At 41.6% G+C, this 18,772-nt stretch overlaps 1 protein-coding gene across 1 annotated transcript; it reads right to left on the reverse strand.

Moving 5' to 3' along the window:
* Positions 1–3,489: 3,489 nt before the first annotated feature.
* mfsd13a (major facilitator superfamily domain containing 13A) lies at positions 3,490–14,268 on the reverse strand. The gene is made up of 9 exons (XM_080021647.1): positions 14,180–14,268; positions 9,970–10,222; positions 9,374–9,453; positions 8,354–8,803; positions 7,781–7,901; positions 7,540–7,636; positions 6,900–7,071; positions 5,558–5,751; positions 3,490–5,466 (listed from the first exon to the last, which is right to left on the reverse strand). Exons 2-9 carry the CDS (start codon positions 10,135–10,137, stop codon positions 5,216–5,218), a joined length of 1,533 nt encoding a protein of 510 aa, XP_079877773.1. The 5' UTR covers positions 10,138–10,222; positions 14,180–14,268; the 3' UTR covers positions 3,490–5,215.
* Between the last annotated feature and the right edge of the window lie 4,504 nt (positions 14,269–18,772).

The following is an 18,772-nucleotide window of genomic DNA, read 5'->3' on the forward strand; positions in this document are numbered from 1 at the left end:
CTCTTGCTACGGAGTACATCTGTTTTTCAGTGAGGGACTAGGGGTGCTCTAAAGTAGGTTGTAGAAGGAACTTGTTGTTGTACTAACACATAATGGAGCAGCTGCCCATGTCCCAGACTGCAGCAGTAAATTATGCCAAACACAGAATTAAATACAGTATAGAATAAAAAAAATAAAATAAAAATCGTGTTGAGATGGGTCATTGTCTTAGTTAATCAAATTAAAAATCGACATTACAAATATATATATCTGCTACTGCATTATTACGAGGGTGGAGGCGATTCATCAATGGCCTCTGTTCCAAAAGGAATACAAAGGCCTAACTAACTAACGAACTGCATTATTAAGATATATCTAAAAAAAAAAAAAAAAATACATATTTATTTTATATGTAAATATTGGCATTGATATTTGTGCTCATAAATACTAGTCCCGGACTGCAACAAGAAATGTATGCACAGCACAGAAATACAAATTTAATTATGCGTCTACATTACACATGGATGTATGTACGCACACACGCTCTACACACAGATGAAATAATTACATGTAAAGTTTTGCATTTACATTTTATTTGGTGTAGATTTCTGTCCTTACTCAAACAATCGCATAATCAACATTTTCTCTTATAAATGGTGGTCTGCAGGAACAAACACACAGCATCTGTACACTTTCCTACGCACAGCCAGATCTGCCAGGCCGAGCACATCTGGTAGCCACAGCTACATGGTAGAGAGAGGAGAAATATTGAAACAACAGCGATTTTAAATACGTTTGATAATAAGCCCCCGCTAAACTGCTTTACCCTGTAACAGTTTCATGTCAGAAATACCACCAATGCATTTATTAGTCACTGTCTGAAAAAGAAATCTTCGGAAATCTGATTTTTGCTTATTGCTTGCTTAAAAATTACATAAAAATATGTTGCTCTTGTTTAGACTCACAATATATCCTTTGATCTCCAACTCTGCCGACACTTTCAGTTAAGCAAGGTCTTCTAGTTAAAAGGTATACACTTTCCTTTTTTTTATACGTCTACCATAAATAACTTTTAATTTAAACGGAGGCTACAACTGTAATTGTTAAAATTGGTCAGTGGAATGTATGTTGGTTCTTTGTATTTAAAAAAGGGTCTGGATCAATAAGAAAATCCAACAGCAGTTCTAAGTCTCTGAACGTGAATGAAGGTGAATTTGAGCAAATTGTCGGTGTAAACATAACAATTGTCCTGAGGTATTAAAATATTCCAAATCCTTGGACAGAGATTACTCATCTGCTGCCATCAATCAAATGCCACTAGGTTGTTGTGGTCGTGCATGCGTGGTAGGTATGGATTACACACAACCTCCCTCCAAAATGCCTCAACCTTTATATACTTTATTTTCCACACATGAGGAAGCCCCGCAGTGAAGCAGGGCATCAAAAAATTAGTTGATACTCATAATGTTCCTCTCCACGGAAATCTTTAGTAAAAGGCGAAAGATTTATACGATCTGAAGAGAAACAAGAGTGTACTGCAGGAGAGACCGTGCACTGGGCTGGTCATTCATACAACTACCATGGCCACTGACGGTTTTCGCTAAATTTCGGCTTCGAGAAAAAAAAAAAAAAAAAAAAAAAGTTCGCCTTTCGATAAAACTTCGTTGTTGTTGAAACGTGTAATGCATTCTATGAATACGTAATAACAACAACGGAATAATAGCGATGTTTTTATCCGCATATGTACGCGCATTGCATGGCGGGTAACGGACTGATCCTGCGCCCTGTTTGAATGAGTATATTCGCATTTCAGAGAACGCTCTGCTCTGTTTGCTGCCTGAATCCCAAACTAAAGAAAATGCAAATAACAATAAAACCAAATGTAATCAATTCATAGTTCATCCTAATCTTTTACACGGCAAAGTCTTTAGTGTAGGCTTCGATTCTGCGCAGGCGCAGATCGTTACTTCCCCCAACAACGTCATCGATTCAAATCATTCAACTTTATTGCTGCTTCTGGGACTTCATGTGCCGCAGTCCCAGCGGAATAAATACGATGATTAAATCAAGTTTAATAAGTTCTAATAACACAGACGACTACACGTTTCATATCACGATTATTATTATTATTATCATCGTCGCTGCTATTTTTTTTATATATATATATATATATATATACACACACCCATCTATACACACACACACACACACACACACACACACACACATATACATATATATATATATATATACACATATATATACACATATATATATATAATAATAATGTTTGTTTGTTTGTTTGTTTACCTAATTAGCTATTTTATAGTTAGCTATGTTATAGTTTAGCATTTTGACATACGAGCATACGAGCACTGGAATAAATTGTTTGGCTATCCTCATGTGAAAGGCAAGAGATTCGTCTGTGAAAGTTCACTTTACCGTAATGAAAATCTACGTAATTACAGGCAAGTATTTATAATTATGAAACACAAACAGCTGAAAAGAGTTTGTTACCTGAGACGTGTCCTTAGACAAGAACTGATGCGGATTTCAACGACTGACATTGTTGAATAAACAGGTGATCCCGCAGGGCTCATAGCGACTGCTTTAATGAAGGAGTCTGATTGGTTAAGGGGTGAATTCCCACAACCAATCAACAGCCATCACTTAACCCTCAAGCCTGCATTCATCATTTGAATTATCACCTCTCCAGGCAGGCTTTGCAGCGTTCTGAAAAGCAGCAATTGAAAACAATGGGGTCCACGGCCCCGTGGCTTCTCCGGGGGGCCCGGGAATCTCCTGCAGCCGGGGGTTGTCCGCAGGGCTGTGGACTTCGGGGGGCTTCGGGGCCCCTTGCGCTGCTTGGAGGCGCCGCAACCTAATACCGACCTTCTACACCAGTACCAATGGGGATAAGTCATGTAAACTCACCGGTGGACATCGTACACACACACACACACCCACGCACATCTGCTTGGAGTGCACCCCAGCAACCGGGGGTGCTTTCCTCTCCTTTCCTCCCTTATTTACTGCCATAACTTTGACAGGAGGCCACGGGACCAGTTGTAGTTCCAGTTTCCCTGGACCTAAGTCGGTTTTTCAATACATGTTGTCATCCAATGTTCATGTTTTTGTGTAAATGTTGTTTGTTTCTATGTTTATTTGTCTCACCGTGGTGATTCTCCCCCTCTTGGAGTAGTGATCAGTTGTTTATAGACCGAAACATGATGAATAGTTCTCCATAACCAAAACTGTGCTCTTGTCATTCTCCAGGTCATCCACAGGACAGAGTTATTGCAGCAGTTCTTGATGATTTAAGAATTAATAAAGAGTTGCATTGCAGGTTGAGAACTTAAACTCCTCTTGCCTCTCTGTCCTGGATGCAAATGTCATACAAATACTCTGTGTTGAATGCCCAGCATGCTGACAGCACGGGTATATAAAATAAAACAATGGGGTTGACTGGAAGGATAACCCACAGTTTAGTCAGACGTCACTAAAAGTGTATGGAATGCTTTTATTTATTGATATTATTAAGACACAATGGCACAGCAGTGACAGCTTTTGATTGATGATTTTAAACACTGGTGTGGATCAAGAACTTCCGGGAGTAGCAAATATTTGTGAGATTTTAAAAAACGATTCTTTTTTTTGCGCACTGGAAAAATACACTGGTAATAACTGTAAAGAGGTGCCATTATAAATAGCAGTTTTTAAACATTTTACCACCGACATCACGATTCCACAAAGTCCAAAGACAAATGGCAGTTTTGTGCAAAAATTGAAAATACCCTATACACGAACAACCATTTCCCACAGAAAGGTGAGTCATTCAGCAGAACTTTATGCCAGTGAAACGTGTTGGAATCAGCTGTACTACAGAGTCTACTTTAGATGTTCATGCAGTTTACAACTTCATATTTAAGGTTATTCCAAACAGAGTCCTATGGGAGTAGTTGTTTTTTGTAGTCTCTCTGTTTGAAGAACCAGGCTGTTTCCAGTAACTATACAATTACTTAGCTGCAAAGAAAGCAATCAGGCTTTAGACCAGGCAAGAACTATTCTTTACGGAGTGAATTACCAGGCAGGGTTGCCTTTGGCCTTCAGCCTGAAAAATACTCAACCTGGTCCTTCTCAGGATTGATCAGTTATTTTTTTTTTGGTCATCAGTTCAACTATAAATATATTTTTACATTTTTGTATCAAAATAAGGCAGGTTTCACTTTGTTTTTAGCGAACATTTTATGTTTTCCCCGTGATCACTTTGTCAGTTTATTGGCATATGGAGCGCTGCAGGAATGAGTCCTAAAACCCGGAAATTAGTTTGCAGTCTTGCACTTCTGGTTCTCTCGTCCCCAAGTCAATGGGTTTTTTGAATGAATGGGTTTTTTGTTAGATGCCTGAAATAAGGTCTGTGGTTAAGACAAGCTTAAGAGATTTTCACATTTTTTTCTACGACATAAAAAGACGTAAGTAAATACCCCACTCGTGAATTTTGAAATTTTTATGTCTTTAAAAAAAAAAAAACGCGGTTGCAAAGTGACCAAATGAGACTACAGAGGCTATTGGCGAGATTAAACGTCATCACGCTGAACATCTATTCACTACTATGCCTTTACGGCCTCTAGTTGTGTTTATACTTGCGCTTTTGTAGATTAGGTAAGCGCGCAAAATCAAATGACAAGTTGGAAGTTTAGTGGTGACGATGAAGTCATGCCACCATGGTGTAGTTTCGTTTGCAGCCTCATGTTAGATTTTTACTTCTGACGATTGCATTTACACTTCAAAAAATTATAAAAGTGGTGTTCATTTGTGAAAATGATCCTGCTGAAAATGTGAAAGTATCATAAGTTTTGTTTGCCACAAGCTTATTTTCTGAAATAATCCAACAAAATAATCGCAATGGCTTTTTGTCAAGGGAACGATGGCGATGCTAACTTCTGGGTTGACATGACTGGCAATATGTCATCATCATGCCAATACGTCGTCCCTGCAGCACTCTATTTTGAACAGCACCATACAATGTGGTGTGTTCTTTGACACAAGTAGAGGGGGCCCCTGGCTTGGACCAAGGGTGCACTTGCGCACAGACTTTGGAAAAGCTTTCCATCCCACACATTACCTCAGACAGTCATTACAGAAATTGCAAATTTGCCCATCCTCTGTTAAAAAAATAATAATAATAAAATCCCCAAAAAGTGCCACATGTGCGGCTTCCTTCCATACAACTGGCTTATATGGCCTTGACGTCGAAGAGGTGGCCATGTTGGACACCTTGCCTCTGGGACTTAATGCCTTGCAACTTGCGTCCGTGGAGCGTGAAGCGGGACCAGGCGGTGAGCTGCAGCAGGGCGCAGGTGATGGGAACAAACACCAGCATGTAGAAGCAGCCCAGACGCAGCGGGGCCGTCACTGAGGCGGCGCCGTCAGCGGGCACCACTGCCATGGAATGCTTCACGGGTTCCCTATCAAAGATGTCGAAACCTGGGCAAGGACACAAATGCGGCGGGATTAATGAACACGCCAGCCGTTCCTCCTCAGTTCGCACCCCCGCTGCGCGGTTCTGTTTAGGTACCTGTGTAGACACACAGCAACCAGGTGCCGATGAGCGGTGCGAAGGTCTGGCCAGGTTTTGTCACCAGGGCAACCATGCCGAAGAGGAGAGCGGATGCGGCCTGCTGGCGCTGATTCAGAACAAAGTCCTCATCGACCAGGTCAGATATCACCAGGTTGAGCAGCTTGCAGGTGCCCTCTGTAAACACGCGGTTACTGGGGGAAGGAACGGGTGAGAATTGACACTGTTTGTTTAAGAGGGGGTGGTATCTGTTTTACAACAGAGAGTCCTGGCTAGTGGTCGACATAAAATGACACAATGACACAAAAAAATACATGTGTATTTGTTGTAAAAATGAGTCCAACCTACAGAGATGTTCTTACTGGACAAAGATATTCAGACCAGAAGAAAAATATGTGCTCGCATATGAATGATCTGCATTAAATTTAGACTATATACAGTACACACATTTACAATTACCCAATTGCTCACCTATGCATCATGAGCAAGGTATGGAACAATTCAACAGCTATTAAAAACTACAATCCCTCTTGGTCACTCGTTGTCCACAGGTTGTTTTCGAGGCTGATGTTGTTTAACCTTACAAGGAGGAACAGTGAAAGTGTGTCACAAGGAGGTGACAACTATTGAGCACAGCACCATGAGAATCACAGCCAAGTGTGACTGGACTTTGTTCTTCAGCAATTGGTTCCGATCACAGTGAATGTAAACAAAAGGGTCAAACAGATTCAAATTACATAACAATAAAGTGCAAACACAGTGAGACCAATCCATCTGCAGGTGAGATGTGCGAGAGGGGGAATGGCAGACATCTGTCAATAGCAGGTCTGAAGTTAAAGTCAAAATAAACTGGTGAATGCAGACTAGAGCTCACTCAGTATGGAATGTTACATGGTCATTTAAATTTTTTTTTGTTTCTTTTTTTACTGAGCTAAAACTTATGTCTCTCACTAGAAATGGTTTATTTCTCTTGTACAATTTATTTTGTGTGGAGAGTAAAGCAACGGTTTTCTAGATGGCTAAACTTCCTACAAATTTGCAGACATGATCACTTCTACATTGACTAAATAAAGTGACTAAATTGAACGACCGTTCTTAGTATTTCTTTCCTCTCTTGTGATGACATTGTTTGCTTATGGTATGTGCCCTGTCTGCTGTCCGTTGTCTTTCTTTCTTTTTTATATTTTGGCAGAAGTGCTGGATCCAAACGGGTGCAGACGTGACGGCTCATGTGTGTTCAGCAAGTGCGACCTTAATATGTGTTATTGTGTGCATGAAATCAGCTTTAGGATATTTTTAGTGCAGCAAAGTGACCTGCAGCGTGTGCGTGCATGCTTTATACCTAGCCACAAAAATGCACAGAAGGTAAATGTGGTCAGCCCCCGCCAGCAGCATGGCCACACTCAGGCCCAGCTTGAGCATGAAGAGCCAGCGGATAACCTGGTAAACACCGTAACGCTGGCACAGTGTGAGGAAATACATGTTGTTGAGGTGGGGTGCAATGTAAGAGATCCCTGCATAAGAAGAAGAAGAAGCAAAGTTAGAATAATAAATATAATTACAAAATAAGTGGTGTTGAGGATAGAGCTAACAAACAGAAAAAGCCCAATGTCATTTGAAATCTGATTTGGGTCGGAGCAGACAAATACTGTATATTTACTAGCTACGGTTTCACTTTTCTCAGAGCAGAGAAGCAAATATATTCTGCTGTGCAAATTCATATTTTCCAGGGCAGAAAAAGCATGGCCAACTTGGAAGAAAAAATAAAAAAAACCTGCATGCACACAAGCTATAATGTTTCCAGCAATGGAATAATCCCAAATGAACAGCAAAACATCTTAACAGGCATCCTACCCGGTTTTGGAACACTTAAGAATCGATGAACGCTCCTCTTTCGATAAAACAACATTTCACAAAATAAAATGAGTTATCAATCGCACGGGTAGAAGTTGTGCGGATGGACTTGCACAGGCCCCCCCTACCTAGTAAGACAGACCCCGCAGAGGCAGATATACGGTCAGAAAGGAGATGCTCCAGGAACAGTGGGAAGAAGTTACTATTGAAGTGGCAGTGAAACACCTGCGGGGAGGGGAAAGAGAGACAATGAATGAATGTATATCACCCCACACAGTCCTTTTCAGCCAAAGGGAGAAAAGGACATTTAGAGATAAAGGAAAACCAAATCAGAAGGGTTTACAGTGATGGCAGTGTTAATGCGTTTACCTGAACCAGGTTCATTGAGACAAACCACAGGAAGTTCCTGTGCTTGGAGAGCTGCCTAAGGTACTTTCCGATGGTGACGGGGTTTTGCTGTTGAGTGAGTGGAGCGTGGCCAACGCTCAGCCTGTGAGAAGGAAAGGAAAAAGGAAAGCTGATGGGATTAGTCTGCAAAATACAAAAGGACTGATTGCTAGAACTATTAGTCATATGAATAAATTAACATTTTAAGCTTGAACGGCTGATATTTTAGCTTTCCCTCCTTGTGTATTATTTTATTGTTTTTCTATTGGTGCATTGTGATTTAGGTTTTAATTCCAAAAGGGCTCAAACCTTAACGTTTTTGAATTGGTTAATTATTTGTTACTAATTTATCTTTATTCCAGTTTCTTGCAGAGCTCTTTGAGATGGTGAATGCTAGAGACACGAACATTCACCAATAACAAATATTATGTGCAAAATCACAGCTATATTTAATAAAAGATATCGTGATAAAATAAGAGAAACAGAACCAGAGAGACCAAAACACTTTCTGGTAACGAGAAAAAGAACAAGACAAACTGATGTAACCACGCTCACTCTTTGAGGATCAGCGCTTCGTCCTGTCTCAGCCGAGCCACGTTCTGGAAGCGGTGCCGCAGCAAGCGTGACACCACGGCAAATCCCAGTGTGGAGATGGCCGCCAGGGCCATGCAAAAGAGGCGGAAGGAGTAGAAGTCCTCCTTGTCCCAGAAGCAGTAGGAGAGGAAAACGGACAGCGAGCCCAGGGCACTGAACAGGGAGCAGTGGAAGTTGAGGCGCGTGCGATCGCTGGCCGACACAGCGAGGTCAGCCAGCAGCGCGCTGTGGTTGAGGTCGACCACGGTGAGGAAGCCGTCGTACAGGCAGAGGCACAGCAGGAACTGGAGCCCTGGCCGTGCCCACGCCACCCACAGGGCCAGGAAGGAGAGGGCGAAGAGGGGCCCATACCTGGACAGGGCCTGCAGGCGCTTCAGCACTACCTCTGGGGACGTGATCTGAGGGCCAACCCTGGGGAAAGAAACGTATTTAAGTTAAACACGAGTGCTAAGCACAAAGGACAAGCTAAAAATTGATTAATACGAAGTTCACGAAGAGGCTTCAGTGAGTTGACTGTGGGGTTGTAATGAATTATCTCCATTTGACATCTAACTGAATAGATGCATTGGGCCCAATCTGTGCCTCAAATTCTTCTCCTTAAATGAAGAATTATTTCATATTCTAAAATATTTGATAGTCTGACACATTTTGGTAAACCCATAAGGAATAAGCAGTTTTTGGTATTTAGTTGAAGTTCATTTACATCAATGGCCGTAACGATGAACTTAGATATTATAAAATCTTCTATTATATCCCAAATCTGAAAATGGACAGAGCTTAAAACGAAACACTAACTGCATAAAACTGTTCTGACCCAATAATCCTCATTGGTGCATCCCCAGTTGATTGTGCTTTTAGTTTGATAGTTTTCAACTAGTCCAGGTATGAAGGCATCTCTATGTAGAATAATACAGCAGAACATCTGGGAGAGCCACAGACAGCTGCATTTTGTTCCATGAGAAAGGCGGGGGTGGGACTTACTGTGGAGAGCTGAGGAAGGAACGGTCACTCAGCCACCCGAAGAGGGGGTCGTTCAGGCTGTTCCATATTAGGAACACAGTCTGCAGACAGCCAAGGCAAAGAGGATCAGACAATCTAGCTTGATAAAGAATGACAAATTTACTACTGTATCTAGAACCCAAGTGGGGGAAACAAAATGAAGGAAGAACTCTGGAGAGATTTTCACTGGCGGTTATTTTTCACAAACAGCATGCTAATTAGAGTGTATTCAGTGAGGAAATTAACCAGAAAACAGGTCCTTCTGTTCAGATGTTCTAAACTGTTTGGTCGTGTGCATGCTGGAGCCTTTAAAATGCTTCTGAGAGTCAAAATATATGTTGAGCCAAATAAAATCTTTACATTTACGCTTTGTTTTTGAAATATCAAGCAACAAACATTTAATGGCTAGATGGTGGGGTGATAGACAGTGCTCACAGGCAAACTCTCAATTGATGCTGCAAAGTTCACAGCATTGAGCTGATCAGTGTGTGTCGATCCCAGTATGAGTAGAATGTGAATAATCTACCTGGTGTAACACATTTAAAAAATACTGCTGCCCAGTCCCTCCCCTCGCTCACCTCTCCCACCCAGAAGGAGACCTTGTCGATCTTGTAGACGGAGACAAAGGTCTCCACGTAGTAGAGCAGGAAGACATTGTGGATGATGGAGACAAACAGCGCCAGGGAGCCGTAGAGCACCGCGGTGGACAGGACGCCTTGCCAGCAGCTCCACGACCTCATGCCCATTCTCAGCACCGCAGCGTCCGCTACCTGCAGCCGCCTGTCGTCATCCCACAGCCCCGCAGGCCCGGGGTAACCGCCTCACCCACGCCTGCGGGAGGACAAACACAGGCAAATACAGCCCAAGTGGACCGATCAATTTAAGTCAAAGTTCCTTCGAGTTGGGCACACGTAGAGCTGGCTACCCTTTAAAACATTTCAATCTTCACTTCTACTGCAATTCTGCTTCCTAAACAATAATTTTCTGCATATCAATTTTATTTTTTGATACCGGATAACGTCTCACACTGCTTCACGATAAATAAAATGTTTCTGCCAACTTTTCACAAAAGTATGGACTTTTTCATATGCATATCTATGCACAGTAGAAAAAAAATGTTTAATTTCTTGTAACAAATATAGTCAAAAGCAGTATCCTAACATTATTTTGGCTGTGCAATAATCAAGAACACAAGCAGGTTTGATAATTGCATAAGTCTGATTAAGTGATTGCTTTAATAGTATTCTCTAGTAATGCCATGGACACACTACACGACTTTCAAAGTCGTCAGATCACTGTACTGTTCACGACACAACTTTCTGTCTTGTGATCGGGAATCTTGAAGTCGTTGCCCACTACATCAATCATGTAGTGTTGGAACGGGTTGTTCCAACACTACATGATTGATCAGCAACAACAACACATTACAAGCTCCTTCACCGGAAGGAATCCCTGACGTTTTGTCACGAAAACACACACTAGAATTGACACCGGAAATTACGCAATACCATGTGCGGGACAGGATTATAACTCCCCCCCCCCCCCCCCCCGATTCTTGATCACTGTAAAAAAATAAAATAAAAAACGCATAAAAGGAGAATTTTAATGAGAAATATATTAAAAACCTCGAGAAGAAAAGTAAAATAGGTATGTTGTATACCGTCGTCTCTCCTTCTCGACTCCTCCCTTCCCCCTCACTCCGTGTCTGCCCTCATTGGCTGTAGCTTGTTGCGTTACTCCCAACACGACCAGATAATATCGATAAACCTGCTTGATATCTTGCCGGCGTCTGTGTGGCATCGACGAGTGCTCGTTGTGGGCAGTTCACACCACACGCCCGTCGCTCACGGAGCGCGCTATGATTTGCATCCAATCTGGGGCTTTACTTGGCGATCTCCAAAAACCCGTCTGTGAGCAGAAAATCAGGCCAGAATCACAGTCTGAACTCTGCATAACTAGCACCATCACGGGTCATATTATAATTTATATATTTTTTAGTTTAATTGAAAATAAGTTACCACAAAATTGTCATTCAAACCATGAGTTATTGTACTGCAAATAAAAACGAATATACTTAGACTAAAGATTCTCTGTTCCAGGAAAGGACCAGAGAATCATAAAGCCAACCAATGGCAATCGTTTGTGCAGTTGTTCTTTGACCCATTTTAGGTCCCCAGCTCCACAGTTTAGGAAACACCAGGTGGTAAAACGTGTTCTCAGTAAACCGGGAGCTGAGATAGAAAGATAGAAAAACAGAGTTCACAGATAAACATGAGCGTACGCACACAAAACCAGGGAGGGTTCTAGAATATTATCCATTGACATTTGCATGGGAGGGTTACCAATGGTAATAATAACTGTCAAATTCAATGTTCCAACCGTAAATTAAAGCAAAACATAAATAAAACTCAAAATGATTACATTTGGCTTTCAATGTCTGCCCCTGCTGAAACTGAACAGACAGGAAGTGAACAGTTTCCTTAGTGACAGTTGATGCATTATTAGAGGAAATTTCTGGGCCAAACCCATTTCCATGTGGTTGTGATAATAATCATATCCTCCCTCTCACAGTTTTCTCAAGAAAATTGTCACATCAACCCTGTTGTCCCAATAATAATCCTGTCCCACTCGACATAAGAAAGATACTAAAAAGAAAGGCCCCGATTATGCTTTTCACATTCACTGTCAGGCTTTGTGCTTTTAATGTCCCTCTGTGTCAAATGTAATAAGTGCAGAGTGTATTTTCCCATAGTTTCAGAGTATAGATTGAGTTGGTGTTATATTACTGCTTATGCTAGTTAACCTCCAAAGAAACACATCATCTATTAAAAAAAATAAAAATAAATAAATAAATAAAAAATAAAAAATCTGGCAGCTCTTCAAATGGGTGGAGTAGGGCCAGCAAAAACAAATACCTCAGAATCTTATTTGCTAGTCTTCTTGCCACAGCTCAAAATTGTGTATTTTAATTATTTGGACACAGTTCTCTAAAATCGAAGCTATTTTTTTAATCTTTGTTTGACTTAGTATTTCTTCTGAAGCTCAAGAACATATCAAGTACACCCTCATACGTGGCACACCTTTGAAAATACACACCTAAAATACTGGCAGGCTTTTTACGACGCTCTTGCCACTCGCAAGTTTAGACTCGCCTTGTGTAATGTTAAGCTAAACAAACTATGCATCTACACAGTACGCTCAGACTTATCACTTCCAGTGGGAGAAAAAATAAACACAGAGCATCTCAGAGAAAACATATCTCGATGTAATGACACTTTCCCGTCTAATCAATGTTTTTGTGGCAGGTTAGTGACCTTAACTCTCAAAACACAATTTCAATGGGCAGCTAGATGCTCTCTATGCCTGTTCCTATCAGATCCAAGATAACTCTGGGTTTCCCCGGCTCATCACAATTCCCAACTCAGGGAACAATCTTCCTCTCATCTTATCACAAGTAAGCAACAAGGAACAGGCAGCCGACCAGGACAAAACTAAACAGATTTCCATGGGCAATTGCATTCTGGAGCAGATGACAAAATATCTCAACCTGTGGAGCGCTTTCTTGTCAAGTGTGATGCCAGGAAAGCCTGAATGAGTGGCTATGAACCGGTTGCGTCAACCCTGATGATGCTTTGTGGGAATGGGCGGATGAAACCTGACCTCAGTGCAGATGAGCACAACGTTTGTTCTGTTACCAAATACACAGAGCCTCAGTGTTCAGCCCTCCATCATCCACATTATCGATTGCTGCTCAAAACCATTAGACCCTGGCGTCAATACACCTTGCATCCAAACAGTGGAAGACAGACGGATGATAGAACAAAATTCTAATACTAGAAAATTTTAATCTCATCTCTCTCATTCAAGAGAGAGAATGGTATCTGCAATGTTCCATTATCACTCGACCATCATGCACTGCCAATTGATTCGACCAAGTACTTACAGGGAATTTGCGACTCCAAAGGGGCTACGTGGAAGTATGGTTGCTCATATAACCTGTGGGTACCAATGTGAATATAGATAGGATATTTCTGTACACGTTTACATTGTTATTACAAATATTATTCAATTAAATATATCATTATTACAGGTGTCCAGGTGTACGACTAGGAAAAATATCTAAATATATGCAAAATATGTAAAAGGCTAGAACGAACTGGAGACAGACAAACCAGGAGATTCGTATTTTTGGGGGGTTTCATTGCATGTTGTAATTTTTCCAATGTATTCTTAACTTTTGGGGATATTGCATATTGACATTTTTCTATTTTTTTTAAGTACATTTGTAGGTTTATTATATTGCCACATTTTTCCTATGTTTTAGGTTTGTCCCATATGAACAATTATGTCCCCATTGATATATATTAGTATTTTGTAATATTTATTGTTGCCTGTTGTTTGTACGTGAGCTGCTTTGACACTATGGTGTCCGTCCGGGGATGAATGAAGTACACACCAACTGGTTCACCACTGTGGTGGGCGGTGGAAAGACTACATTTTAATCCTCGCCGATAGCCGTAGCTAATGGCCAACAGGTTGTCTGGCATAATCAGCCGGGCGTCTTGGGTGATTCGCGTGTCATATAGAGCTCCATTCGGTGCTGTTAACCGGTCACTGGTGAGCTCTCCTCCCCCTGGTAACACCCCCGCTAGCCTAGCTAATAATGGCGATTTAGCATTCTACTGACTGGTGAGCGTTTAACTACCCAAAGGTCCCGCCTCATGTCGGAGAAACTTATCGCTCACAGCCAAGCGCAAAATTCGATTTGAAATATGAAAGACAACTTACCAGCTGAGAGGCAATTAACTGGAAACAGTGTGGCGAGAAAGCGGGGTCACTTATCGGTCGCCCGGCTGATCAGCTCCGATCACAGCCGAGACGACTACAACCAAGTCGTCTGGCGCTGCGTTCAAGGCGTGCAGGGGAGAGCGCTCACTGGTTTGTCTGCTATGTGCCGTGCGCGCCAGCTCTTAAGTCGGAATTTTGCTTTGCATCGATGGTCTTCCATATGACAGAACAATAGAATGGGGCACGTATGACGAAATTATTCCAGAGGCCGAGATAAAAGTAAAATAAAAAAATACATTTGACGCAATTCCGAATTCATGATACCGTGATATTAAGAGAAAGCTGTTATAGACCAGCGCGCGCAAACCGGACATGCATGTGACACGTCACTTATTTATTAATCTATAATAGCAATAATAAAATAGTTCATACTCACATAATCACGAGTTTCCATCTTGGCGTAAAACCGATCGGGTCTCGGCCCAACGCGTTCAGGTTTCCAAGCTCCAGGTCATTCCGTTGTAATTCCCACATGACTTGAACGCAGCACAACAACTACGTCTTCGCGCACTCGTCGCGTATGTCAACGGGGTTTTCCTGTGATTTAGTGCAAATAAATAGCGCCGCCTAGTGGAAGAAACAGCAGCCGTCGAAATATGTAGGAGGGAATGTCCGGCAGCGTTCATTTGATTCTAATGCATGTTTTCATACATAGGCCTATCTGAAGCCACAAAGCAAATGCATATCTGTTTCTTCCATCGACTTGTTACTTATCGTGGTTATTGTCCGAGAAATAATTCTCGGGACCTTTGAATCCTAAAACTACCCGGAAAACCAACTTCGGCATAACACACGGACACGTTTACGTCCTGTTTGTCCAACCCGGGTGAAAGTATCTGGAAGACGCCCTGCGACGCCATCATATTATTTGCGATAAATGTGCGGGTTCCGATTGAGAATGTCCAGTTGGACCGTGTCCGGTGTGCAGCGTGGAGTTGGCCACTCTGTGGCGTTGAGACGTTGCTAAACTATCGATTTCCGTGAGTATTGGTGTAGCTTCTGACCCGGTGGATGTCGGTAAGATCTGTACGGTTTGCATTTGCAAATCCGTGGTCCCCATTACTTTGCCGGATGAATGAAAAAAGAAATCCCTAAAAAAGTTGTCAGCGCGTCCCTCGGGAACACCAAAACGTGCGTCTCGGCGATGCGTTCAAAATCCGGCGAGGCGTCGGGGGGGAAATAAACGTGCAACGGTAGTAACCCACAGGAATTAATGCCGCGTTCAAGGTGAACTCGGGAAACTGTAAAACACACCCGACTAAACTGGACCCCTCGTATTGCTGCCTGCAGCTATTATTATTATTATTATTATTATTATTATTATTATTATTCCAATGAAATGGCATGAAAATAATACCACATGCTATGGGGACAAGAGTTATTTAAAAGATCAAAATTGGTTAAAATTACTCTTGATGGGCGTGGCCTGGTACATTTAACATAGAACCGAGCCTATGACCAGCCTATTGCGACTACAAAAAGAAAAACCCGCCGAGCGTTCACCGGATCCATGCTCTATTCTTATCCGTTTTGCAGTTTTCAGTTGCACATGATTTCATTACCCAATACTTATTCAAGAAACATGAAATGTATAGTTGTTCGCCGAGGTAATGATCAAACACGTCGTTTCTTCCATTCATTCATATTCAGCTCATGCAGGATCCCTTTTCTGTTTTGACACAGCAATAGACAGCGCACACCTCCTGGGACCACTAGAGGGCAGTGACACATTGACGCTATAGCAAGTCGACATTCCAACAAAAAGTATGAATTATGAATTGGATTTGATTATAATGACCAACCCTCCAGAACACAATATCACAATAGATGAAGAGGGAGGATGATAGATTAAATAATATTAATCAATGAATTGTATTTTTATAGCTAATAGTTCATGATTCAAAGTAAAAACATTTGAAATTGTATTTAAATCATATGATTAACTACAAGACACGCATATAGCAGCGCATATAGTAGGCCTATGTATATGTCCATTAATACAGATATTATACATGTGTTGTGTGTTTTATTATTATTATTATTATTATTATTATTATTATTATTATAATACAACTTTTTGAGAATCCATGGTCACGTTTTATTTTCATTTTGAAGCAATGTCTAAATCATTTATTGAGGATAGATTTCGGATTTTCACTTTTTTTATTATCTTAACCATTTCTGTCTTTGTCATCACTGTTGAACAGTTGTTGTGTAAATATAGATACGTACAGATCAATGCAGAGTGTGAAGGAAAGATAAGTGAAACATTTTGTAAAACACATTCAGATGATGTGAAAAACTAAGTTGCTCCAACGAATAGTGTCTTGTCCACTAAAAGGGAGGGAGAGGAGGAGGGGGGGAGGGAAGGAGAGAGAGGGAGTGAGGGAGGGAGGGAGAGAGAGAGAGGGAGAGAGGGTTGTACGAGACAGATCCGGGGCTGACTGCGCATTGGCTCCAGATCGGGCACTGGTGTGGAGCTGCAGCGCCGGCAGGTGAGTGTCCAAGCTCCTCCACACGGATGCAGCGTGTTTACCTCCCCGTACAGGTGTGAAGGAGAGACTCACAGTGCGCTGCCGCATTCCTGCAGTGTGTATATATATATATTTATATATTTATATATTTATAGTTTAAGCATCTGACCGTCTTCCTTGCCATATGCTTTATGGCTGCAAATTAATTCTCATTTACCTGCATGCTGCACTTGTGTGAAAGTGATTTTTCCTCGTTAATTATGCTCTGACGTGTGGGGACAAAGTCGTTAAATGACGTTATCGCTAATATAAATATTAATATATAATATAGTAGTATTAATAAAATATAAATAAATATAAATTTTTTTAGTATTTAAAACTAAAAACCTTCACTATTAATATCACTCCGAGATTTACTTTATTTTCAGTTTTTTCTCTATATATACAATTCAAAATGCTTTATTGGCTATCTATCTATCTATCTATCTATCTATCTATCTATCTATCTATCTATGTCTACTGTATCCACGTGTGTATGTATGTGTGTGTGTGTGTGTGTGTGTGTGTGTGTGTGTGTGTGTGCGCGCGCGCGTTTTGGAATAACCCATTTTCTGGCCAATTCTTTAAACCACCCGAATTTCGACTTTACTTTATGTGATGCTTTCACCTCGTTCATTAGAAGGTGGTGGTGGGCGGTGGAGAAGCAGTGATTCACATTGAATCGGCATCCAGGGTCACCCCACCTGCACCTCCACCACCACTCTGTCTCTATCTGCAGATTACATCTAGAACTTTTTTGCCGTCCATTTGGTCCTGAGGGCACAGGGATAGTGCAGAGTCCCGCCTTCTTATCTTTAACAACAACATTTTATTGACTACAATGATTTTTTTTCCCTTTATTTCTATAGCGATGGCTGAAGAATATAAATTTCCTGTTAGTTGTCCCTTTTCTCAAATCACTTCCTAATTCTTCAAATTGATCTGGCAGATTGGGGGGATGGATAACATTAATAGTAAATACTTATTCTGTATTCAAGAACGTATGATGGTCAGTGATACTCAAATAAACAAAGGCTTCCAGAAAACCACTTTTGAACGGCGGTATTGCCCTTAAAGGCTTCTATAGCCAATTATGTCAAATTCTGATATACTTTAGTGTGTGTGTGTTGACAATGATATGTGGATGTTATTATGTTAACGATAAAAAAAAAGAAAGTGAGCCACGCAATTCTGCTGAACAACATATTTAAAACAATTCTGCAGTAATTTCATGCATTTCCGAGGTACACGTTTGGTTGAATTGCAGCACCACAGGGGGAAGTCTGCAGTTCCCTCTTTCATATGAGTAATGGCTTTAGCAACGCTTCATTCTTTCCCGGGCTTATTAGCCTTCTCCCATTGGTTTTGGATAGAAATAGTAGCGGCAAGAAGAGCTGACGGCGAGTCCACTTTAGGCCAGGACACACAGGCTCCACAGCGATGATGTATTTCATAGAACGTTTGCACCGGAAAATACTTTGGGCTTTACTTTACTAACTTTGCTGAAGGATTGTGCTTTGCATTTAACCGGTGGAGTTCATGCAAACCTGGTCAATCCAAAGGTCAAAGTTCGGATCTCTTACACACACTGTCCGAGCCATACGGCACAGAGAATTGCGGCGGCTGAGAAACCTTTACATATTCCGGAGGACGCCACTTCACTACGGCTCGATCCCAACATTTCCAAGCACGAGTCCGGGGGCGGAGACTCGAGACAGATAGAGATCGATAAAGCGGCAGATAATGACGGACGTCGCCAAATGTGTTTTGAGACAGAACTCGCTGTCTTGATCGATGTGGACGTGTTTACCTTTCCCCGTCGAGTTTCCGTGCGGTCGACAGCCAGCAACATATTGCTGTCAACACCGGCGCCACGTACGGCCGCCCTCACAATACCAGGGGCAGATGGGGGAGACAAAGGTGTGTTTACTCTGTGCTTTTACACAAGGGCAGTGTGCGCACACACACACACACACACACACACATGCACACACATGCACACACACACATACACACACAC

This window comes from Zeus faber (assembly GCF_960531495.2).
Source record: "Zeus faber genome assembly, chromosome: 20".
Lineage (NCBI taxonomy): Eukaryota > Metazoa > Chordata > Actinopteri > Zeiformes > Zeidae > Zeus > Zeus faber.